The sequence below is a fragment of the Triturus cristatus genome, chromosome 2_1 (assembly GCF_964204655.1).
Source record: "Triturus cristatus chromosome 2_1, aTriCri1.1, whole genome shotgun sequence".
NCBI classification, from domain to species: domain Eukaryota; kingdom Metazoa; phylum Chordata; class Amphibia; order Caudata; family Salamandridae; genus Triturus; species Triturus cristatus.
Window position 1 is genome coordinate 1105466836 of NC_140581.1, and position 26764 is coordinate 1105493599.

General features: G+C 49.1%; 1 protein-coding gene across 1 annotated transcript in view; it reads left to right on the forward strand.

Moving 5' to 3' along the window:
* Positions 1–26764, forward strand: part of ELP1 (elongator acetyltransferase complex subunit 1) — a 754242-nt gene that overhangs the window by 72094 nt on the left and 655384 nt on the right. Inside the window, exons 4-5 of the mRNA XM_085636502.1 lie at positions 16306–16387; positions 16867–16947. Of these exons, the coding sequence (XP_085492628.1) occupies positions 16306–16387; positions 16867–16947 (163 nt within the window). The remainder of the gene's footprint in view (positions 1–16305; positions 16388–16866; positions 16948–26764) is intronic.

A 26764-nucleotide genomic window follows, 5' to 3' on the forward strand; every position in this document is an offset into this window, starting at 1 on the left:
ATTATAGAGGTCGAGACAACTCAGAAAAATAGGCCCAGGTGGCATTTGGATCGCTTGTTATTTTGGTTTGCACCATGGCACGCAGTCTGCAAATTTGTATGGCGGTCCCTTAGGGTACCCATGCCCTAGGTACCAGGGGTACCACTTACTAGGGACTTACAGAGGTGCCAAAGTGTGTGTCAATTGTGTTACAATTACAACATTTTACCTTGTTTTAGGGAAAGAGCACTGGGGCCTGGTCAGTCGAGCAACATCAGTGCCAGTGGCAAAAAGTGTGGGGGGGGATGACAAAAAGGGGCACTTTCCTGCACCCCCCCACCCCCCCCACACCCTCCTCCAACAAAAGAGGATGAGTCTTACCTTTCCCAAGAAAGTCTTCATTGTCTAAGTGGAAAAACCTGGAAAGGACATCTGCATTGGCATGATAGCTCCCATGTCTGTGTTCCACTGTAAAGTCCATACAAGGTGACCAACAATGTCAATCCCTACCCTCTCAAAGGGAACCCCAACCACTGTAAGTGGAATTAAGTGTGCCACTGGCTTGACAGTTAACACAGGAGCTGCACAACTCCTTTACTATCTGGGACATACCTGGCCAGTATAAGTGGCTGACTAACCTACTCAAAGTAATTTTGTCTGGCCAGGATGCCCAGCTAGGGATATGTCATGTGCTAATGAGAGAAATAACACTTTGTACTGATGGGGCACTACCACTCTCCTAGTGGCACCAGGTTTGGGGTCTCTGGACTCAGTATACAGGAGTCCCTTCTCCCAATAGGTTCTGTGGGAGCCACCAACCTCTCCCTTTTCCTGGTCAGCAGCTTTCTGTTTCGGGCTCTCAAGAGTAGGGAAGGTCCTCTGTCCCTGTAAAATATCTGCTCTAGAGGGCCCCCCTGTGCCTAGGAGATCTTCCTGGTAAGGTCCAAGCCCCTGGTGCTCAGTTCCCTCAAGGCCTGACAGGTCTTCTCCCTGAGTAGAGGGGACGTGAGCTTCTGTCTCTGTAGAAATTGGTTTCCCAGACATCTTGCCTTTTCTATTGGAGGGTTGGGCATTATTCCAGGCTTCAACTCCTCTTTTTCACTCTGGACTTTGCACTGTGCTCTAGTTTTCACACACACCCATTCAGATATTCCCAGCATGGCTGCATGGGATCTTAGCTGAACCTCAGCCCATGCTGAGGTCTGCAGATCATTTCCTGCACACATTGGACTGGAATTGCAGAGCACATGACCACTTTCTTTTGCTCGGTAACCTCTCCCCATTCTAAGGTCACCATTGCCATGGGATGGACCTTGGTATGATTATCAGCACTGATGACTTGATACTGTTCTGGGGATATCGTTTTTTCAGCCACCATGGTGACACCTGCGCCTGTATCCCTCGGTGCTTCTACTTCAGCTCCATTGATATGTGGCTTTTTGTCTGTATTTCTCCAGGTTAGTTGGCCAGGCAGCCAGGGTAATTATGTATCCACCTTACCCTCTGAGACTAAAGTAGCTTCAGATTGCTCTCTGGCCTGGTCAGGGTACACCAAGGACCCCATCTGGAGACTTGCCAACCCAGTGGTAACTAAAGGTGCACTATTGGGGGCTTTTTTGGGACAGGAAGGGTCCCAAGTTTGGTGTCCATTAGCCTTACAATTAAAACACCAAACCGTTTTGGGATCCCAGTTCCTACCCTGGTACCCACCCTTTGATTGGGAAGAGTCTCGGGGCCAACCCTCCTGAACAGGTTTTAGGTGGCCATTGGAAGACTCTGTGGGGTTTTCCCCTTTGTGCCCACCATCTTTCGCTTGGGGGAGATTAGCAACCCCTTTCTTTTGGTCACTCCCTCCTTGAGTCTTTTTGGACACCCTGCTTTTGACCCAATGATCATTCTTCTGCCCCAGATCTTGAAGAGAGACTAACCCTATATCCACTAGGCTCTGATGCAGTTTTTTTGATGTACAATTACTTAAGAAGTGCTCCTTCATCAACAGGAAGTAAAGCCCTTCATGGTCTTGCACCTTGCTGCCTTTCAACCAGCCACCTAGTGTTTTGACTGTGAATTCAACAAAATATACCCAGGACTGACTAGAGGTTTTGTGAGTCTCCCTGAACTTAATTCTTTACTCCTCAGTGGTCAGTCCAAGGCCCTCAATCAGAGTATCCTTCATGAGGTCATAGGACTCAGCATCTTCCTCATTAAATGTCCCTGCACTTGCCTGAGAAAGGCTCCCAAAGCAGAGAGCCCCAATACTTTTGGTTGAGCTTTCTCATTTTACAAGACATCTCAAAGGCTGTAAACCATTTTGTGATATCATCACCCTCAACATATTTGGGACAGTCCCTTTGGGGATTTTGTGATCAAAAGTTTCCTCTCTCTCCCTATTTACCGTATTGCAGCCACCACTTGCACCACCACAAGCAACTGGTGTCCACCCCCACCCACCTCGCCGGACACACACTCGACGCCGTCTTCTCATCCAGCACAGACATCGACTTCAGCCACGCCACAGAGCTTCAATGGACGGACCACAGCTGCGTCCACTTCACCTTCAAGAGAACGACGACCCACCAACACCAGCAACAGACCGCCCGCAGAAGCTGGAACAAGATCACAGCAGACCAGCTCGCCACCTCCCTGAGCCATCACCCTCCTGCCAGCTCAGCAAACCCCAGCCAGGCCGCCGACAACCTCACGAAGTGGATCAGCAGCTGCGCGGACGAACTCGCCCCGCTGAGGACCCCGCCTAGCAGACCCGGCAGCAAGAAGGCCCCATGGTTCACCGACGAACTCAAGAGCTCCAAGAAGAACTGCCGAGCCCTCGAGAAAGTCTGGAAAAGGGAACCGACACCGGACAACAGGACCTCCTACAAACTTGCCACCCGGAAACACCACCAGCTGATCCGCGCCGCCAAGAAAACAGCTTTCAAGGACCGGTTGGACAACAACGCACACAACTGCAAGGAACTCTTCAACATCGTGAAAGAGCTTTCCAACCCCAGCGCAGGAAACAACGACATCACCCCATCGCAAGACCTCTGCAACTCCCTCGCCTCATACTTCCACAACAAGATCACGGACATACACAGCAGCTTCAACAACCAACCAACGCACACCACGACCGACCAGCCACCCCCCCCCACCACCACCCTCCACGCCTGGACCCCGATCAGCACCGAAGACACCATCCGCATGATGAACTCCATCCACTCCGGATCACCGACCGACCCCTGCCCTCACCACGTCTTCAACAAGGCCGACGCTGTCATCGCACCCCACCTGCGAGACATCATCAACACCTCCTTCGACACCGCCATCTTCCCTGAAAGCTGGAAACACGCCGAACTCAGCGCTCTACTCAAGAAACCAACAGCGGACCCCACCGACCTCAAGAATTACCGCCCCATCTCGCTTCTCCCGTTTCCAGCCAAAGTCATCGAGAAGACCGTCAACAAGCAGATGGCCGCCTTCCTCGAGACGAACGGATCCCTCGACCCCTCACAGTCCGGCTTCCGAGCCAAACACAGCACCGAGACCGCCCTCATCGCCGCCACCGATGACATCCGAGCCCTGATGGACAAGGGAGAAACAGCGGCCCTCATCCTCCTAGACCTCTCCGCGGCATTCGACACGGTCTGCCACCGCACCCTAGTACGGCGCCTCAGCAACATCGGAATCCAGGACAAGGCGCTGGAATGGATCATCTCCTTCCTCGACGGAAGAACACAGAGAGTCCGCCTACCACCGTACAAGTCAGAGGCCTCCGAAGTCATCTGCGGCGTCCCCCAAGGATCATCCCTGAGCCCCACCCTCTTCAACGTCTACATGAGCCCCCTCGCGGCCATCGTACGCAAACACCACCTCAGCATAATCTCCTACGCCGACGACACCCAGCTGATCCTCTCCCTGACCAACGACCCCGCCGCCGCCAGAGCCAACCTGCACGAAGGGATGAAAGAGGTAGCCGAGTGGATGACGACCAGCCGCCTGAAACTGAACTCGGACAAGACGGAGGTCCTCATCCTGGGCTCCTCACCCTCCGCCTGGGACGACTCCTGGTGGCCTCCCGCCCTGGGCACCGCACCCAAACCGACAGACCATGCACGAAACCTGGGCTTCATCCTGGACTCCTCCCTCTCCATGACCAGGCAAGTCAACAGCGTCTCCTCGGCGTGCTTCAACATCCTACGCATGCTACGGAAGATCTTCTGGTGGATCCCCACAGAGACCAGGAAGACCGTCACCCAGGCCCTCGTCACCAGCCGACTGGACTACGGCAACGCCCTCTACGCCGGGACCACCGCCAAGCTCCAGAAGAGACTCCAGCGGATCCAAAACGCCTCAGCCAGACTCATCCTCGACATCCCACGATCCAGCCACATCTCCGGACATCTGAGAGACCTTCACTGGCTCCCCGTCAACAAGAGAATCACCTTCCGCCTCCTCACCCACGCACACAAAGCCATACACGACCAAGGCCCGAGCTACCTCAACAGCCGAGTCAACTTCTACGCTCCCAAACGCCACCTCCGATCAGCCAACCACGCCCTCGCCGCCGTCCCCCGCATCCGAAGAGCGACTACAGGAGGAAGGTCCTTCTCCTACCTGGCCGCCAAGACCTGGAACTCCCTCCCGTCCGACCTGCGCCTGACCCAAGACCACCTCTCCTTCAGGAAGAAGCTGAAGACCTGGCTGTTCGAGCAGTAGCGGCACCCCCCCCCCCAGCGCCTTGAGACCCTACGGGTATGTAGCGCGCTTTATAAGTGTCATTGATTGATTGATTGACCACTTATGGGTGCTAGAACCATCTCAGCCCTTTCTCTCTCTAGGGCCAGGATTGTGACCTCAAAGGCTACTCTTCTGGCTAGACTCTCTAGTTCCTGATCTGGATCTCCTGGTTCTTCTGTGGGCCTTGAGGGGCCTGGCACACCTCCAGGTACAATTTTAGGAAAGCGGTTCCTATTATCTTCCTCTTCTCCTGGGATATTGGAAGGGGCGCTCTCCCCGTGAGTACTGTTGTCAGTCTCATCATCACTGACTGGGCCATCCTCAATATTGTCAGTGTTTTCTTCTCTTGCCTGTGCTCTATCAAACTCAGCTGGCAGCTACTGGAGTTGTGCTTTGTCTGGTTTAGTCCCAGTCGCATTTTTGCAAGTCTTACAGAGGTTCTTTAACTGCTTCAGGTTAGGATGCAGGTAATGAGCCAAGTTGCGTTCTTCAGCTCTCTCCTCCGAGGCTGACATGTTTAGTGTGGTTGGGACCTTTTTAGAAAACCAACAGAACATTCTAAAACAGGCTTTTAAGGCTTAACTAATAGCATACTTTTTTAAAATTCCTACTACAGTTTAAACTGGGGGAGTTATCACAAGGCCCTAACAGTTCTGATTGCAAATGTAGGAAAAATAAAAAAAAAAGTCAAAAATTGAAAAAATATTCTTTTACTAAAGCCAATTGTGAATTTGTTATTAAAAGAGTGGGGACACGCTTGAATACTTGCCTGGAACTCTGTCTGGGGAATGCTGCTGGGTTGTGAAGTACCTTTGCCTCTCTGCCTTCGGGTGAACAGACTTGCTGAAAACAACATCATCCTGGTGGGACTCGTTGTCCCAGGGTGCAACGCTGGTAATCTCCTGCAGCTGCTGAGGGGGGAGGCGTGAACATCGCACTAAAAAGCGCTGCCTCGATCCCCGAGGTGTGGGACGCGTGCGGGCGAATCCCGGGCCAAGGGCGGGCGCATCTGAGCCTGTCAGGGACTGAATGAGGCTGGGCTGGGCCACCCCCCTGGCAAGTACTGTAAGGATTGTCTGTTCACAAACCTGTATGAGGAGGCTTAAGATGGACAATAGGAAGGTGGGCATTACCACCATGGCTAACATAGGAAAGGGCGGGGAAGATCCTTAATGAATTATCTGACAGGAGCAATGTGGGCAATTGAGGAATAAATCAATTCAATCAAGTAGACCTTGACACAAGGAAGGGCTGGTGCGATGGTAACTGAAAACAATACAGCTAGTTCACCTATTGTTTCTTTTAATGGAGCACGGGAGGGTATAACAGTTCAAGCTCACTTAAATGGGTGCGTGCAGCAGTCATCAGCGCACATCTATGTTAGTGATCTAGAGTGTGACCCACGGCCACCACCCAAACGAGCAAGAAACCCCGAGGTCCAAGTGGGGAAAATTCAACTTCTCGAATGAGTAAAAGAGCACTAACAAAGAAAAGGAAGTGTAATGGTAAACAAGGCAAAGCTGATGATGGAAGTGTAATGGTAAACAAGACAAAGCTGATGATGGAAAGAGAGCTATCTCCTCTGTGGTATCAACAACTAATATGCTGCTCTTGGGCCAGTCATCAGAGCTCATTAAAATTCTGAAGAAAATTGACGACTTGCATACCTTTGTTGTTGATGCATTAACTAGACTAACGGACAGAGTGGGGGCTGTAGAGGGTATTTTAAACGCTAAAAAGCAAGTTACTTCTAGTTATAATAATGAAAAATTAAACCCAAAGTCTGGCTCTACTGCAGTCTTAAAAACACAAGAGGATAGTCGATTTTCCCATACTGACCAACCAGAAGGAACGGCTGCAATGCTTTTGAGCAGTCTGATTCCAGAGGTTCTTTCTTAGTCCCTACATCCCTGACTAGGGCTCCGTCAAGGAACGAGCCCGAGGTTAATTTAAGGTAAAATCCTAGAAAAGATGACCGGGTCCGCGGGTATCCAGCATAACCGCCTCAATATAGGAACTCCAATTGTAATAATTATCTTGATTTGCCCACTGCGGCAACTCTGTATACTATAATTTTGGCCAATGTTCCTAGCTTATCTCTACAAATGATGGAAACTTGGGAGGCGTTGGTAACAAATCTTTATTTTGGCTAGGTAGAAAAACTGGTCTGACAGAAGCCCTTTTTGCCAAATTTAAAATGGCCAGACGAGTTCTGTGGGTGGGGCAAGACAATAAATCCCTTCAGGGCGATTGTGTTGTTTTGACATTCAGTGACCCACACCTAACTCAGGCTATATTATCTAGAGCTGGGAACTCAAGAATAACATACTTGGGCATAAATGTCTTGCCTTTGAGGTTCTTCTATCAACCCCATGTTGTTAACCAATATATGTCCCAGGGTACACCAGTAAATGCTTCGTGTCATTACAATATGCTGGTGCACAATCGCTTTGATATCCGCCCTACACTAGAGGACATAGATTGACTGATTGTTGTTAATGAATACTGCACACAAAAAGGGAGGCGGGTCATGCTAGCTCCAAGTAACATAAGAAGTGTTATAACAGGCTCTCCCGAAGAAAAGCTTACTGAAAAGGCCGCTCCTCCCTTTATAAGGCCTGTGAAAATAGCTTCTGATTATTTGATACAGACTTCTAACAGAAAACAGGCCAATAGATATATTCCTGACACAATTGTAAGTGGGGAATTGGACAAAGTCTTCCCTGCATGTAAAATACTTTTTTGGAACATTGCAGGGTTGTCCTCAAAAACTAGAAGACCCCCAATGGCTAACCTTCGTGGAAAGGTTTACTATATTGTGCCTTCAAGAGGCTTGGCTGCTGGAGGAAAAACACATAAATGGGTTTCGAACATTTCACACCCCAGCTGTAGCCACGGACTATGGGCGAAATAAGGGTGGCTTATGTATTTATGTATCCAATTGTGCTGATGTTAATAAGTTAACCCTGAAAACGGTGACAGCCTACTATCAGATTCTATTAATGTTTGTGGGGAAAAAGTTTTGTGTAGCTTTCTTACATTTTTATAATAAGATTCCCAAAGAGCAGATAGTTAGTGCTTTGTTGAATCTGCAGAAGGACCTCTGCAATTTGCAGGAAGAAGTGTCTCACGATATTTGCATTTTGTGGGGCGGGGACTTTAATCATGTCGTATGTCAAAATTATGGGAAGGGTATCTGCGGTTTAAGCTATGCTGGAGAAGACGAACAGGTACATTTTGTACACTCTTCGACAGGGGACATGTTGAACTCAGTTGTCTTCCATTTTGATTTGGGCTTTGCTAATGACCTGTGTATTCCATCAGTTCCCTTTAAGCCAACTTATAATGGCAGAGGTTGCAATTCTATTAAAGATTTTTTTTAATATTGAATAGACATTCTACTAAGGTCCACAACTTTGCAACTCATTCTATTGACATTAGTGATCATTATCCCCTAAGTATTGATTTTGACTTGCAGTGCCCTGTCAGTTGCAAGAGGGATAGGGCAGCACAATTTGATTTCAACATTAATCTTACTAGAATCAATGGATATTCTTTGAGCTGGAAAAGGTAGATCAATCTATATTCACTGAGCGACTGCTATCCTCATGCAAGGAGGACTTTGCTACATGCCTTAGTGAGGATGCTAGGAGTGAAGCTGTTTTAAATGCTTTCTGCAATATCACGGCAGAGACTAGGAATCTCCTGACGATAGAATCTATGTGGATTGACCGCAAGTCGAGGGGTTGGTTTGATAAGGCATGTAGTAAGGCTCATTAGATCCTGAAGAAAACCCTACATAAGAGGGACAGTAGTCCTGCTGATATAAAGCAAGCTAGATTCATGTATAGGCGAGCCTTAAAATTACATAAGGAGAAACTATGGGCAAATGCCTGGCTGGCTTTACATGATGCATGCCAACAGAGGGATAATAATGGCTTTTGGAAAGCTGTTAATGCTCCTTTCTTAAGCGCCAACAATACTCCGTCGGTTGAAATTGCAATAATTGAGGACAGATGGGTAGAACACTACTCTGCCTTATATAATGAAAATAGCTAGGTCCAGTCAGAAGGGGATTTGGAGATAGTTCTATCTGTCACCATTGCGAATGCTCATGCACAAACGTTTCCTCTAGATATCAGTTTCTCCTTAGAGGAGGTAGTATGCGCTATTAATGCCAGCGCTGCTGGAAAAGCCCCGGGGCCGGATGGAGTACCCGTATATATTTATAAATCTAATCTTCTTTTATGGGCACCACTTCTAACTAATGTCCTAGCAATTTGTTGTCAGCAAGGCCTGATTCCCTCGTGGTCAGACTCAGTAGTGATCCCGATTTTTAAAAAGCGGGACCGAAATGACCCTTCATGTTACCGCCCAATTTCCCTTTTAGATTTCTTCCTTAAGTTGTTCGGATGGGTGGTATTAAACAAGTTACAAACTTGGGCGGAGAATACTGTAGTTTTATCAAAATTACAATATGGGTTTCGATCGGGTCTTGGGACCATAGAACAGGGACTAAACGTAAGTCTTATAATTAGAAAATATACACAGGCCAAGGATGAAAGACATTTTTGGGCATTCGTGGACCTTAGTTCCGCTTTTGACTGTGTGAAGCATGAAAGGTTGTGGTGCATTCTGGAGGAGATGGGTGTTGATTCCCCCATTATACTTTTTATTAGAGAACTATATAAGGATGCCGGGGCAAGAGTTCGGTTTTGGAAGCAGGGTGCATGTACTCCCAAGTTCCCAATCAGAAAGGGAGTGAGACAGGGCTGTGTGCTCGCCCCTTTCCTTTTTACTTTATATATAAATGGCCTGGGCCAATTTTTAATAGATAATTGTCAGGATCTTCCGAATATTAATAATTGTCCAGTTCCTGTTTTACTTAATGCAGATGATGCGGTTTTAATGGCACGTACTCCATTGGGGCTTCAACAAATTGTTACTAGTTTTGTCACTTTTATGAATTCCAGGGGTTTGAGTGTGAATATCACTAAAACCTATACGATGAGATATGGCTAGAAATGTGCCAAATGTCGCAACATTTTTATCAATAAGAATAAAATTGAAAGTACTAATACGTTTTCGTACCTAGGGATTAATTTTGACAATAAAGGGACTTGGTATCCTGCAGTACAGGCTATAAAATTGATGTTTTCAAGGGCCTAAGGTGCAGTGATTAATTTTGCAAGAAAACTTGGCTGCAGACCAGTCCCAGAATTGTTACAAAATTACAAATCAAAGTGTCTTTCGGCGGCCTTGTATGGCTCATGAATCTGGGGCTTTACGGATGTACAGCAATTACAAGTGATTGAAAATGCCTTCTTTCGATATTTGTTAGCTGTTCCTAATTCTACTGCTAATTTTATTTGCTATTCGGAGCTTGGTATGTCTTTTATTTCGTACATGATTATAATTGAACCCATACTGTTATGGCATAAGGTCTGGGTAACACTCAAGACTACTTTCAACTGTGATATTATCGAGGATTGCTTAAGGCTTGAGAAAGCCTCTCTCATTCCCTGGTTTAGGTATATTAAGCAATTATCGAGTAAAATGGGTCACCCGTAATACTATGAGAGACCAGATAGTGTGGGAGCCATTTCGAGAAAGTTACTGAAAATAGACTGTCTTGCATTTTTACAGTCTAAGAGATGGGACTTGGAGAGTGCCAAGCCAACTGTTATGGCTAATCAGTTGACATTGTACAGTGATGGCATTCAACCATACTTGGTTCAAGTGCTGGGAAGTTATGATCGAATGCTATTGACACGCTTTCGTTTGGGGATATTTCACAGACTCACTAGCTTTCCAGGTCTGAATGATTTGTGTAGGAATCTCGAATCATGCTCCTGTGATGATGTATCAAGCCAGTCTATGTTGCATATACTTTTATTTTGAACGTTTTATTCTAACCCCAGAAAAAGGTTTATACTACCCATTTTAAAAACTCTGGGTCTAAGACAATGTCGCGCAGCTTTTCTGATTCTACAAATCCTGTATAATGAAATGTTTATAAAGCCTTTTGTAACTTTTTGGAAAAATGTTATAAAGTTCAGGAAATCTATGTGTAACTTATATGCTGGTTTCTAATTTTATGATCTGATGTATTTATTTTAACGCAATGTTCAATTGATTTTTAATGTTTTTATGTAACTGTATATCACATATGTGCTTTTATGGTTTACTTTTAAATCGAATAGAGCTACTTTTTGACTTTGACTTGACTATTAAAAGAGTGGAACAGCAAATGCAAAGTTTTGTATCCCTCCTCTGCACCACCAATGTAAGAAGGTTGCTCTCTATAAAGTGCACCTCATTTTGGTACACTATGTAGAGAGTCCAGGTATCCCTTATTGGTGGACAGGGGCTTGGTTTAACAATCCCAAGATACCCTATATGTGGTAGTGTGGTCGAGCAGCCGTAGTCTTATCAGAGAGGAGTGTTAGGCATGTGACACATAGTCAATAAATAAGACACACACTCAATAAGAAAATCTGACACCAGTTGACAAACATAAAGTAGATTTTTATATTAATTGAGACACCAAGATCTACAAGATTGGGTAAGTGCTTTTCGAGTTCGCTGTATTTTCTGTGTTTCTGAAAATCGCTATCAAATTTGAGGCATGTGCGGTAATTGTATCCTATGGAGAAACAAATAATTTCAATCGAATTACAGGCTTCATTTTCTAGACTTAAGGTAAGACTAAAGGTAAATAAGGATCAAATTCCTTAGAACCACCAGCAGTTTTGGTTTACCTGCACTGGCGTGTCGGGGGGGGAAGGGGTGCTGTTTGCAATGGTAACCTTGAACGCTACTGCTGAAGACTATGGCGAAAACCTGTAACAGAAAAATTCTGCAAGTGGGGACTTAGGAACAAATCCTTTGGAACTCAATGGGGGGCTTGGTTCTTGTGGGTCTCTGGGGCAAGAGTGCACCATTGGTAGGCTCAGACTCAGGCTGTGGGGCTTGGGTGCAGAGTTGTTTTGTCCTGTGGGTGGCTTGCATTGTTTCTCTCACTTTTTAGGTCGACCTGGCGTTGGGGACAAAACAGGACAGCAAGGCCACTCTCGACATCCTGATGTTCCAGCACAGTAGGTTGGTCTTGGCATTGTTGGTGTCCGACCTGGACACTGAACAAGCCTCTGTTACTACAAGGACTCCGGTATCCCAGGTATTGGTGCAGAGTGTCTCCTGGGGATCCTGGCGTCTCTTGGTGGGAAGACGGATCTGACCTTCTGCAGCACGGTGACATCTTCCTGGGCGGCAGCTGCGCCGGTGGACCCGGTGGTCAGCAGATTGGTGTAGCGGACTTTGCGGTTGGTGCCTGCAGGCTGCAGAGAAGTGGCTCCTCTACTTCAAGGGAGGAGACTTCAACTTAGTGATGGATACTGCACTGTATCGATCATGCCTGTGATCTGCGCAGTCGGGAGCCTTTTCGGCTGAGGGTAGGCGCTGGCTGAAGGAAAATGGTCTACAGGACGCATGGCGCAGGCAACACACTGGGGTACAAGACTGCACCATCTACTCAGCAGCACACAAAGTATATGTGCGCTTGGACCATTATCTAGCATGACCTGCGCATATCCCTAGTTTGAAAGACACGTCCATTGAGCCACGATCTCTATCGGATCACGCGATGATAACGGTCACATTACAGGCCGATAATGGACAGCCTTGCTCTTCCCAGTTGAGCCTGAGAGAGGGTCTCCTGCAATCTCTGACTGTTTTATTAGATATGGCTAGGAATCTAACAGAGTACCTACCAGGGATTGATATAGGTAATATCTTGCTGGCCGCAATGTTGTAAACACTAAAACTAGTAATTAGAGGGGAATTTATCGCAGCCTTGGTGGCAGAGAACCAAGAGCGCCGGTAAAAGCGGCGGAGTCTAGAGCAAGATGTGGTTGAGATGGAATCCATCCACAAACGCACTGGGGCACCGAGAATATGGAGGAAGCTGGAAAAGAAAAGGCTCCTTTTGAAACGCCTAAACTTAGATAGTGCAGAATAGGCCCTCCTCAGGCTTTGGCATACATTTAATTTGAGCAGTGACTGATGTGGAAGACTGCTCGCTTAAAGGCTTAGAGCTAAGACGATGGCAGCAGCGATTGTCTCGATTAAACGCCCTACCGGGGAAGAAGTGCACTCCGACCCGCAATTAGTTGAGACGTTCAAAACTTTTTATATTCTGTATGCCAACACAGACTCTGCACACCAAGAGGCTCGCTCTTACCTTAAAGATAGCCCAGTTACCTGCCTTGCAGACTCGCTCGCTACCCAATGTAATCGCACGATATAAATCAAGGAAGTGATCTCAGCAATCGCTCACTTAAAAGTGCATAAAGCCCCATGCCCAGATGGGTTCCTGGCACAATTCTACAAGGCCTTTTGCCAGGAATTGGCGCCACTTTTGACGCGGTTGTTCAATTCCATCCTTGAGACCGGGTCACTCACAGACTCTGTCGGAGGCCTCGATCTCTGTGATTCTCAAGCCCTTAATGGATCCCTGCGAGTGTGGGTCATACCGACCTATTTCCTTAATTAACATCGATGCAAAACTCTTTGCTGGGATCTTGGCAGCCTGGCTGAACCCGCTGGTGGCAGGGTTCGTAGACCCGGACCAAGCGGGTTCATCCCCACACGTCAAGGAGGAGATAATACTAACAGACTCCACCACCTCATTGATGGTATCCATAGATCGCTCAAGGAGGCACTCCTGTAAATAAACGCTGAAAAAGTGTTAGACAGAGTGCTCTGGAAGTACCTTTTTGACACACTCTGCCATTTCGGATTCAGAGAAAAGTTTATCACGTTGGTTAGCTGCATCTACTGTGCTCCACAAGCGTTTGTCCAAGTGAATGGGTTGTGGTCTGACTTGTTTCAGATCGCACGTGGCACAAGACAGGGCTGCCCGCTGTCTCCCCTCCTTTTTGCTCTCTACATGGAGCAGCTAGCACAACCTTGGCTTTAAAGTCAGCTTAAAGAAATCCCAGATTCTTAATCTGTCAGTTCCCTTGGCAAGTGAAGGGAGCCTCCGGAATAAATTTACCCTCCTCTGGGCGAAACAATCCATACCTTATCTGGGCATCCTTCTGGCCCCAACTTTACCAAAGACCCTCGCGCTAAACTATGCAACACTCTTTGACCAGACAGCTAAGGCCCTAGACGGATGGACCAGCTTGAAGCTGGCTTGGTGTGGGCGAATTGCGGCAGTAAAGATGACAGTGCTCCTGCACATTCTATACATCTTTCAGACACTACCGTTGGTCCCGCCTCCGAAGGCTCTACGTACTTTACTTTACAACTAGGGGGGAATCGCGGCTGTCAATCGCTCGATTGATGCAACCTAAGCAGGAAGGCGGAGTAGGGCTACCGCTAGTGAATAGATATCTCCAAAGGGCGCATCTTTGCTATATAGTCAAATGGAACTGCCCTCTCTCTGAAAAATACTGGTCCTTTATGGACCGAACAGTGGTGGGAGCAAATATCTGTTGAGGAGCCTGGCTTCCACGCAAACACAGGGCATGGGGATTGTATTCCTTCCAAGTCACACCATCATCTCTGAAAGTCTGGGACACAGTAGCTGGTAAGAAAGGCCTATCAACATTCCCCTCCCTGATGTCCCCAATAGTTGATAACCCCAACTTTTCCCTTGGGCCGCAGCTCAGAAGTGTTTCAGAGGTGGGGAGAGCAAAGATGCACATGGGTTGGCTCACTAGTTGACTCCAACAGGATTATCCCTTTCGAGCAGTTGAGGCTGGATTATGAGCTTCCACAGGACGACTCATTTCACTACCTCGAGTTACGCGATTGGGTCACCTCTCCGGGAAATCACACACTGGCCTCGCGACCACCCACTGTCTTCGAAAAGTGGCTCGTGTGCAAAAATGGTGACAAACACCTTGTTTCTGACCTCTGTGCCATGCTTTCTACTGGGAGGGAGGATGAACCAGAGGACAGCTTCGGTGGGAGGTGGAACTGGGTAGGCCGCTTTTGGGTAAGGAATGGGATGACATACATCATAGGGCACATCACACTGCACACAGTACTGCAGGGACAGAATTGGCCTACAAAGTAATAATCTATCTCACTCCTTCCCACATTCACAGCTGGGATAAAGGTCGCTCAGAGAAGTGTTGGAGGGGCTGCGGCCTAGCAGGTTCTCTAGTGCACTCACTATGGCATTGTCCGAGATTAGTTTATTTCTGAGAGCTGGTTTTGGACGATATTGATAAAGCTTTTGACACCTATCTTCCACGCTTCCCAGCTTATATTCTGCTGGGGCTGCCGAACCCTCTGACTTTCCCCCTACGTTCCCTGAAGGGGAGACAAATAGCGTTGCCACTGCTGGCAGCGCGTCAAGTAATCCTGGCCCGCTGGTGCACCTCAACTATACCAGACCACATAGCATGGCTGCACAAACTATGATTAACTTCGGCTATGGAACGCATGTCCCTAGTTGTGGAACATAAGGAGTAGACGTATGCCGAGCTCTGGGCCCTCGTTCTCCAGTGTCTCTCGACAGATCTACAAGAGATCACATGTCCCAAATACTAGCAAATACTGCGATTACTTTCAAGGCACGGGGAGGAGGCAGTATCCTCTCCACAGAGTCCGACCACAGATCAACAAATATCCTAATCGGCATACATTTTCCACATGGTTTAGAGTGACAGGCGACTGGTGCGGGGTTAGGCTGGGATGGTGGGTAGTTTGGACTGGGTGTGCTCGTGTTGTTTCTTCTAGGATTATTTTGTTTTGATTTTAAAATAATACGATCCTTGTTTTGCTGCCAGCCTCCGGGTTGTAGGCAAAAAGCTGTGTAGACCCGCTCCTTTGGATATACGCTGCCGGCCAATGGTTGTAAGCACACAGCTGTGTAATTGAAGCTACAGATCGTTATAAATAAACAGAAGGGTTCCATAAAAAGAAAATATAGAACACTCACACATACGAATGAAGACTGCCTATTTAATAAGGGCAGCCTGCAATAAATGTTTTTTCAAAGCAGGGTGCTTTGGTGTGGCCCTCTCATTACTGTTTGGTGGCTAAGGAATTTTGAATGTTGTACTTGCCGAGGCGAGACTCCCCCGAGCGAAGCTGTTGTCTACATGCAGGGAGTCTGTTAGGTCTCGGAGTATTTTGATGAAATAGATCAATATATGAAATATATAAATACATACATTTAATAACTTAATCTATGCACTTAACATTTTACAGACTGCTCTATTGTGTTGCTGTTGCTGGGTCAAATTACTATTGTGTTCAGAGAAGATCTGAGGTTTGGCTTCAAGACATCACATTGCATCATCCCGCGCTACTGGTAATCTCTTAGATAATTGAAACCTCAGGCTAGAAAAATGTACAACAACATATAAAGAGGAGATGCAGACAATGTTATGAGTTAGTGATAACCTAACTAATTTGTTTTGACCGACTAGGTTTGTATTTAAACTTTGAAAACTAAAATAGCTGCACAGCTTTGGAGCGCCTACTCAGTTATACTTTGCTCTCTTGTTTCCTACATCATTTTTTTGGGGCAGCTTTTCATACCTTCTCCTTTTTGTGCTCTGTATTTTTTAATAGCTGGAATGTGTTGGGACTGTAGACAGCGGCCTCACTGCCATGAGTTGGAGCCCTGACCAAGAGCTTGTCCTCCTTGTAACAGGTATGAAGACATAGATAGTTTTTTCGTTTTAATGTTGGCTGTTGTGATAAAATGAGTCATTTTGTGGTCCTTCTAATTCAGTGGACAAAAGAGTGTAGTAGAAATGTGGTAGTGATGGCAGTTTGCAAGCTTGACTTACATGAGGTAGTAGACAATCTCTTGCAATTAAGAGAGTCAAAGAGATAAAACAAACACACCCTTTTTTTTTTACTTCTTCATACGCGTACATTTGAACAAAAAATTGACTTGGAACAGATTGTTAGCCTATTTCAAATGTGCACCCTATTGTTTGTTGTTTAAAAAAATAACTTGGATTTTTCTCCAGTTCAACATCATTCGTTGCCTGTCAACCCGGCCAATTGATTTGTTCAGAAAAAGCTCTGTTTGGATCCAGTTATTAGAAAGTGGATATTTTGGATGGTGGTGGCTTTCTTCTGGAATGGACACATTAACATTTATTTTGCTTTTTTTTTATAAAGGTCAGCAAACTCTTATAATGATGACAAGAGACTTTGAACCAATTACAGAAACACCAATCCACCAATCAGATTTTGGTGAAGGTAGGAACATGATTTTTAATGATGTAGCTACTTCAACACAGCTGCAGCATTTTTATGTTCAGTGTCATTCTTCATGACAAAACTGTTTTTTTCCCTTAACAACTGTTTGTTTTGCAAGTTGACGGGCATTTTGTATTAACTGAAGAATTTTGGTTAAGAAGAGAAGTATAAAGTACAGACTGAAATAGCAGATATGCAGTAGAATTAGAAATGCAAATTTGTAAGTATACAAATCAGCTGATGAAAGATTACTCTAACAGCTCATCCACATTGAGGCATAAAAAGAAGCATTGCACTGGAAAGGAGTACTCATTGAAATTCTCAGCAAAAATTATCAGAAGAAGAAATATGGGAATGGCACACAGTGCATTACAGGAGGATTAGGAGATGACTGTTCAAAGCTCCGCAGTGCTCTGTCATTGAGACATACTAAACAGTATATATGCTTCGGGATACATTGGAAAGCGGAAAAAAGGGAAATGGAGACTGCTTTATACTGATTTGTATTGAAAGTGTCAAGTATAGGTTGGCTCTTGTATGCATTTGTTGGTGTTGTATTTCAGTCATTTAATTATGGCTAGAATTTCAGACATTATGAATTTAATACTGTAGTGACAGTGTCCATAAGTGGTTACTTGCAGGAGGTCGCAGAATACAGCTCTAGCTTATCGGTCAGAAGGATTTTATGAGGTGAGAGTATCTAAATTGTGGTTAAAAACAGGATTAAGGGGGGCGGAGCTTGGCTCGCGACGAACATGGCCGCCTGAGCCCGGAGCTCCTCCGCACCGGCCTACTATCCTGTATTTATCCGACACCCCCTCAGGCATAAATCATCTTTGGACGACTGCTGTTGGGTCCGGGGGCCTCGGCGTCCCAGATCTGGCCTTTCGACTCTCGGTGGCCCCCCCGTTCCGGAGCTGTGAGGCGAGGGCTCTGGCGCGCTGCTGGGCCTTGCATCCCCGGGGCCTGGTAGACAGGGGGCGTGGCTGCGTCGCCTTGCGTGCGGCCGGGCTCTGTTGGGACGGGCCGGTCCCCGGAGCGACCTGTGGCGGGATTCGAGGGCCCTCGGCTGGCACGTGCCGGGGCGAGGGCGGGGTGCTGATCTGGCCCCGCGGAACGATCGTGTGAGCTGAGCCACTTGCAGCGCCTCCTCGGTTGGGAACCCTGGTCCCGCCGCCCGCCCATCTCCGTGCCTAGAGGGGCCTGGACAGCGGCCCGCGCCTCGAGGCAACCGGCATTGAGGAGGAGCAGAGGTGGACTCGCCGGCTACAGGGAGGTTAGTGGAGATCGGACTTTGATTTGACCTATGCGGGACTGGCGGCGCCCTGCCGCTTTGGATTGCGGCCTCCCTGCGGCCTTCTGAGGGAACTGTGAGCGCCTAACCCGAGTGGAGCCCTCACGGAGACTGCCGGCCAGCACGTGTACTCCTGGGATACAGTGCATCGCCCTAGTGCCTGCTGCCTATACTCTGACCTTTTGCTGTGGGGACCGTCGCTTTGCCTGTGGCTGGCCGGCGCTGGGGCGCCTCGGACATCGGCGGCCGCGCCGTGGGGGCGACCTGGAGATATCTCGGCCCACAGCGGCTCTCGGGGTCGGGCGTCGCCGCCCTTGGGCCTGCCCTGCACGTGGGTCGGACGCTCCTGTGGTAGCCCTGTGCCTGCATCGGCCGGGAGTGGTCGCGGAGACGGCTTGGCACCATGGGAGGGAAGGGCCACCGCAGTGGGGCACAGGCGAAGCTTGAAAAGTACGCTTTCTGTCAGGATCAGAAACGGTCCCCCCCGGACGGGCCTGCGTAGTACACGTTGGCGGACGTCATGGCCACGCTGACACAGATGCAGGCCTCGATCGGCACTATCTCCACAGATGTCGCGCTCCTCCGGGCGGATGTCGCCAAAATTAACTCCAGACTGACTGAGGTCGAGGCCACCACGGAGACCCTCACGCGGGGCACGGCAGACCACCACAAACGCATACAAGCCCTTGAACTGGTGCAAAAGCAGCTGCTGGCCAAGTTGGACGACCAGGAAGGCCGGTCCCGACGCAACAACGTGCGGGTCGTGGGTGTGCCGGAGAGTGAACGCGGCCCTGCCTTAGACCTCTTTGTTGAAAAACTGATCACTGAACAGCTGCAGCCCCGCGGGCTCTCCAAGTTCTTCTCGGTCGAGAGGGCGCACCGGGTGCCGGGTGGGAGGCCTAAGCCTGGGGCCCCCCCGTGCCCGATCCTGGCCCGCATTTTCAACTTCCGCGACCGTGATGCGATCCTCCAGGCGGCGCGTGCCGCCCCCCCACTGCGGGTGGACAACGCTAAGGTCACCCTCTATCCGGACTACACCGCTACAGTAGTGCGGCAACGTAAGGACTTCATGGCAGTTAAGGCAGACCTCCGCTCTCGAGAGCTAAAGTATTCAATGTTGTACCCAGCAAAGCTGCGAGTGGAGGCGGAGGGGCGCACATGGTTCTTCACATCGCCGGCGGAGGCCTCGGAATGGCTCGAGGGGTGGCGTCCAGCAAGAGTGAGGAGCAGAGGAGAGCGCGCCCCGGGCGGCCTTCCCGACTCTCACCAAACCCTGAACGTTGAGGACTCGGGCGCGGGGGACGGAGTGCCCTGAGGCATGGTGCTGTGATGTGACCGAACTGTTGGACGCTTGGCGACCTGGGGCCTTGCTGTGGCTGTCGGCCCTTGGGGCCTTGAACCTACAGGGGGCTGACGACCCCGGGCCCCTTTTTCCTTTTCTCTCATCTGACAGTCTGCTGCTTGAGGGGACAAACTCACGGTATGGGGAGTGGCGGCTGTGTGCTGAGCGGCTTTCCCCCGTACGCACGTACCAAGTTTATGGGAACTAAGCACTCTGCTATGTTGGGGTGGCGGGTAGTTGTGAATCTGCTGGGCAGGGAGGCAGGGAGGGGGGTGGGGGGATGGGGAGTTCGTTTAAATGTTGATTTGTGTTTTGTTTTAGGTTCACCAACCACTCAGGGGTGCATACGGCGGATTGGGCAGGTACAGGTGCACAGGGGTGGCACAAGGCAGGACGCGACTCACACACCCTCCCCTGGAGATGGCGTCACATAGCTTGACTCGGGCGACCACTGATTCACTGCCAGGTGCCCCTGCTCAACAGCGTTCTCCTTCCTTTGCGGTCCTCTCCTGGAACGTTAATGGCCTGGGAGACAAGATTAAGAGGGGGCTAGTGCTTCAATATCTCAAGCGCAAGGGGCCCGCGGTGGCGCTCTTGCAAGAAACACACCTAGTGGGTACGTCCACCAAAGCCCTGGATAGGTGGGGGTTTAAGATGGCAACACATTCAGAGTTTACGACAGGGTCCCGGGGGGTGGGCATACTGGTGAACAAGCGTGTCCCCCTGATTCTTCTTGACTCCCGTAGAGACGACTATGGTCGCTTCGCGGCACTCACCTGTCAATGGGAGGGGAGGGTTTATAATCTGGTTTCTGTCTACATCCCCCCGACACTACACCAAGCCTCCCTCAGGGCACTGGGCGAATTCCTTTTGGCGCTCCCGCCTGGGGAGCTCACCATGGGCGGGGACTTCAATGCAGCCATGGACCCTGCACTGGACAGGTCTGCACACAGGACTCTCGGGGCCGAAGCCTCCACGCTCGCAGACTTTGCTACCGCGCTTGGCTTAGTAGACACGTGGAGGGCATACTGGCCTGATGAGAGACAATACACCTTCCTCTCCGGGGTACACCACACCCTCTCCCGTATCGACTACATCTTCACCTCACCGGCCGGGTACAAAGGGGTGACTGAGGTGTCGCACCTCCCTAGGGGCATCTCGGATCACTCGCCGGTGGTCATCACGTTTGCGTCCGGTGACCCAGGTAGGCGCACATTGTTCCCGATCCGCCCCGGATATCTTAAAATCCCTAAAATTGCTAAGACCCTCAAAAAAGCGACCAAGAACTATTTCACCGAGAATGCTGAGTCTGTCGAGAGCGCAGCAACCCTCTGGGAGGCCTTTAAAACCGTCCTCCGTGGCCAGGCAATCTCCATCATTACGGACCACACTAAGACCCAGCGGCTCGCTGTACTGGAGCTGGAGCGGGCGATAGTGGAGGCGGAAGCATCCCATACACTGCAAGGGGACGAAGATTCGGCGCATACCCTCCATATGGCGCAGCAAGAATATAGGTCCCATCTTTGGGAGGGGGCCCGAGCTCGACAAGTAGCCACCCAGCACACCATCTATGAGCTCGGTGATAAGGCTGGCAAACTCCTGGCGTGGTTGGAGAAGGGGGACCGTGCGTCGCGGTGGGTGGCGCGGATTCGCCTGGGCGAAGGGGACTTTACCTCTGAGCCCCAGCGCATAGCCGGGGCCTTCGCGGCCCATTATCAACGCATCTATACCCCTGAGGCCTCTGCCACCGTGGCGGACAATGAGCTCTTCCTCAGGGACATCGCAATGCCTCGGCTGGCCGCTTCGGGGGCTGAGGCCTTGGAGGCAGATCTGACGGCGGAGGAGATCACGCTGGCGATTTTGGCCCTCCGCAGTGGTAAGGCAATGGGGCCTAACGGAATCCCAATCGAATACTACAAGCAAAATTCCACTCTTGTGGTCCCTCACCTATTAGCCATGTATGGGGACGGTCTATCGACGGGGATTCTCCCCCGTGATCAGAGGATGGCTACAATAGTGGTGATCCCGAAACCCAACAAGCCGTCCCACGAGTGCTCCTCTTATCGCCCGATCTCGCTGCTTAATGCCGAGGCGAAGATTCTGGCCAAGGTGATTGCAACGCGGCTGCAGCCTTACCTTTCGACCCTAATACACCCGGACCAGTCGGGATTTATGCCCCACCGGAACACCGCTTTGAATCTGCGGCGTCTCCATGGCATCATTGCTTGCCGCTCCGCGATCGAGGAAGATGCGGCCATACTGTCGTTAGATGCGCGGATGGCGTTTGACAGAGTGGAGTGGCCCTTCCTCTTCGCCGTCCTCCGCCATATGGGGCTCGGCCCCAGGATTTGCGCGTGGATCCAGCTGCTTTACACTAAGCCACTTGCACAGGTGGTGGTCAACGGCCGCGTTTCTGACGCCTTTCCGCTGGGTCGAGGGACTAGGCAGGGTTGCCCCCTCTCCCCGCTCCTATTTGCTATGGCTCTCGAGCCATTGGCGGCGTGGGTGCGTCAAGATCCGATGATCCGTGGCCTTAGGTGGACGTTGGACTGGGAGGATCGCATATCCCTTTATGCGGACGATGTGCTCCTCTATCTCGCCTCGCCGGCGCGCTCTATCGCCTGTCTCCTCAACATATGTGAATCATATGGTAGTAGGTCCGGATACGAAATAAACTGGGAGAAATCCATCTTATATATGCTCCGAGGCTCCCCACCGCGTCTTCCGCCAGGCTGTAACATTCTAGTAGCTCACGAGGGGTTCAAGTATCTTGGCGTGTACGTCACGGCCGACCGAGACAAATTTGTCGCGGAAAATTTAATGAGGCCCCTCCAACGGCTTCGCACCGACGTTAAACACTGGCGCGCATTTCCACTGACATTGCTTGGACGGGCTTCGCTCTTTAAGATGCTCGCCCTCCCGAGATTCCTCTATGCGTTGCAAAATACCCCCTTCCCGATTGCACCCTCTTACTTCACTGCGGTCAACGCTGAGATCACTCGTCTTCTCTGGGAGGACAAGTCGCCTCGCATTGCCCTCCATAAGCTTATCAGTGGCTGGTATGATGGAGGTATAGCCCTCCCAGACATTAAGACCTATTACTGGGCGTCGCACCTCATGGTTATTAACCAGTGGCTCCATGTGCCGGGGGATGACCCCGCATACCGTATGGATCGACAACTACTCGGCCCCGGAGGGGTGATGGGAGCCCTTTACAACCCAAAAAGGAGTCGCGTTCCGGCGGGGCCCACAGCCCATACCCTCCGGATATGGCACGCGGCGCAACGGGCGATGGGCTGGGCTGGAAAGATTACCCAGGCAACGCCGCTTTGGGACACTAGGCAGCTCGGGGTACTTCGCACTACCAAGGGGTTCCACCAGTGGGATCTTATTGGTATCTCCAGGGTGGGAGACCTCTGGCGCAAGGGAGAGGTGATCGCTTTTGCCCAACTGCAAGCGGACTACGACTTGGCGGACACCGAACACTTCCGATATTTACAAGTTCAACACGCTCTTCAGGCGGCGATTCCACGTGGGACTCGGCTTCCTGAGTCATCGCCCTTGGAGGACCGGCTCCTCATGGAACATCTGCTCCAGAGAGCGACGTCCTTAACGTACCGGAAGATAATAAATAACCGCCCGACCCTTTTTCCGCCCTCAAGGGGAAGTGGGAGGCAGAACTTGGAGAATTTGATGAGACGGACTGGAATTCCGCGCTCTCATCCCCCAGGGAGGTGGGCATATCTTCCAAGCTCAGACTGGTCCAACTCAAAATTTTGCACCGCACATATTACACCCGTACCCTCCTATTCAGACTCCATCGGGTGGAGTCCCCGCTGTGTCTCAGGAACTGTGGCCACGAGGGGACCTTCTTGCATACCCTCTGGGAGTGCCCTGTCGTGGCGACTTATTGGAAAGGGGTGTTGCGTATTCTCTCCCAGGTAACAAAAATTCCCACGCTGCCGGAACCTCGGCTGTGTCTCCTCAATGTCTGGGAACAGACGGACCACAAGAGGGTGACCCAGCTTTGGGTGACTTTGGGGCTCATGCTTGCAAAGCGTAATATAGCCCAGAAATGGGGATCGGGCAGGGGCCTACCCTGACGCATTGGATCCGAGATATGGACCTTGTAATGGTGACCGAAAAAACTGTGTATGTCCATAGAGGGTGCCCCAAGAAATGGTCCCAGGTCTGGGGTGGATGGAATGTCTACAGGGGAAATATCTGTGAGCCCCCACCGGATGCAGCGGACTCGGATCTCAGTGACCAGGACTAATGGCTCCACTGCTGGAGATGGGCGGGGAAGGAAACGATGGTGTGATGTCATTGGGCTGTTTATTTCTCTCTGTGACACCTGTATTGTCATTGCTCCGGTACCTCGTAACCTTTGTGTGCCATGCCTTGCACTAAACGAGTGGTGTTTGTTTTATGTGTTGTTGATAAACCCAATAAAAATATTTCAAAAAAAAAAAAAAACAGGATTAAGACTCTTGTTAAGCTAGCAAAAATAGAAAGGTTTACTTAAACAATTTGGTCGGGCAATTACTATTTTCAAATACTTCAAAGTTAATTCCTGTACGTCTGACCTGGAAAAACTGCGGGACATACTGTATTGAATTGCTTCGCTGAATCAGAGAAGTTTTTTGATTTTGTATAGTTTTATGTCGTTTCTATTCTCGGTATGACAGTGCCAAAAAATTGTAATAATATTTATGCTATTACATTTTTCATAAGCTCAATAGCTGTAAGTCTTGGACATCATAAAAGAGATGGAAAGAAAGAAATAATCGTGGTGGAAAGGCCATTCTGTGGAGTTTTATGACAGATTTGCAACCTCACTAGATTTCTAACATTCTGCAAAGACTCTAGAGAAGCTGGGTTTTGACAGAAAGTGCAAAGGACGAGTTACAATAGTCATCTCTGAGCTAGGAAAGGACCTACTAGAGGCAAACTCATATTGATCAATATCATTCCCAAATCTATATTACAAAATACTAGGTTTGAGGAAATGATGTGTATTATATGGTGTGGTTGTGTGACCTCCCCATCTAATACACTACCAACCCCTTTAGGACCAGTCAGGTTTTGTTTGTTAAACCTTGCCTCAACTCTGGGTAGCTGTGGCTCTTAGCAGTCAGACTTAACCAAAGGCACAAGGGTAAATCTCTCAAACAGTACCAAAACAATTGAAGAAGAAAGAAACATGACCCTAAAGAAATCCGACAGCAATTTGTAAAAATAGATTATTTTTTTATGAAGTTATGGGCACCAAAATAAAAAAATCCACTGCTGGGTTGCGGAATTATAGATTTTACAGGAAAGAATAAATAAGGACATTTCACTTAACCACAAACCAGTATAGGCAAAATCAATGACTTTGACACCTAGACATATTTTCAGAGAAAATGTGGTTAACGTGTAATGCGGTTAGTTAGCATTGCTTTGGCCTGCCAACTACGACAGGAAGTCAGTCAATGGGACCAACCAGGTTCGAAGAAACAGTTAACTTGCCAAGAAAAGTAGTCTTCATTCCAGCATCAGTGGCTCCTTGCCATTGACTTCCATGAAGTGATCCTGATGCAAAGGGTACAAGCTGCTGAAGATTCTCAAAGATGCTTTGCAGTTTACGGGGGCCTTCGTGGGGCTACACGGTCCACGGTCCTGGTGAGGTGCCACAGAGGTCAATGTTCCTTGAAGTCCTTTCGGGGTCTGCAGAAGTCCAGTTGCTCAGCACACCGGAATCAGTGGTTTCCTTCTTTTGGCAAGAACTCTCATTCTGGTCGACCAAACTGCACCTCGCCGACTCTTGGGTGCAACCTTTGAGTGTCGGGTCCCTGCCTCTTAGGCTGGACAGGGTGAGGAGCGATGATCCGGTGATTTCGGCTACTAACTCGCCAGGCAGGCTACATCAGCTTTTGTGGCACTTGTGGGCAACTGACTCTTGAAATTTCTGCTTCTAGCTAGGCTGGGGGGACGACTTCTCGACAAACGGGACACAGCAGGCACAGTCCTTACCTTCGCTAGCCCAAGGAGCAACAGGTGCCGTCCAACTTTGTTACAGCCTCTTCTGTGCCATTTCCATGGTCAGCAGGGTAGTCCTTTTCGGTACTCTTCTCCAGTGAAGCTAGATCTGAGTTATGGTTGCAAGTGGTGCCCCTTTTATGCCCAGAAAGTTCCCTCAGGGGAAGTCACAAACACTAGCCAATGGGTTACTAGGTTCCTTCCCACCTGATGACAACTTCCTATGAAATGTGGCATTATCTCCTCTAGAGTGCTCTATTATGCCCACTCCCAAGATGTCGGGACCCCTCTTTTGGTGTGTTGAGCTCAGTAGCCAATCATAGAGGAGTGCCTACTTGTGGGCTACACGCCCATGAAAAAAATGGTTTGGCCAGTGTTTTCCCCTCTCTATCACCGACTCCAATCTGTCTATCCAAACAAACGAGCAGCATCTTTAGTGTGTTTACTATTTGCCCATCAAAAGCCGCTTCCCTTTTTGGGCCAACACCCTATTTGGCTTACTGCCAGGATGAGGTAGCGCCTTCTCCAGTGGCAGGACTCTATTGTTAAACCTGTTCTGGGAGCCATTGACATGTCTTCCCAGCCGGGCAAAAGGCAGTCTCGTGGCCAGCCTCAGCAAATGGCCACTGTAAAACTGGGCAACAGAGTAGCAGCTTTCTAAAAGTTGCATGTGGCAACAAATCACATTAATTTCTTCTTGGGCATCATGTTGGGCTTAATGTAGCTAGTTGTTTGATACCTTGAAATTCCAATTTTGGTAGTCCCATTGAGAACTTGGCACAGCAGAGTGTTCAGCTTGTAACTATGTACTTGCCAATGGGTCTCTCTCCCAGTAAAAAAAGGACAATTGCAGGTTTTTACTGCTAGAGCATGTTAAATGTGTGTCTAATTTTTTAATATGCTGCCCCTGCCTTAGGTTTTGTTAGGCCTGATGTAGGGGTGACTTGCACACATCAAAAGAGAGTTTGGGCTTTGCCATTGATTAGAATGGTCTAGTCAAGTTAGCAATCTTAAACTGCCCTTCCAGTCTGCAGTGGCAGACAAGGAGTCACGTTTTACTGTGTTCCACTCAGGGTGGCAGAATCGGTCCAAAACTTTGGGAGTGATCATACAAAAAGAGGCGTTTTCTTACAGTAGGTTATGCCATTGCAAATATAATG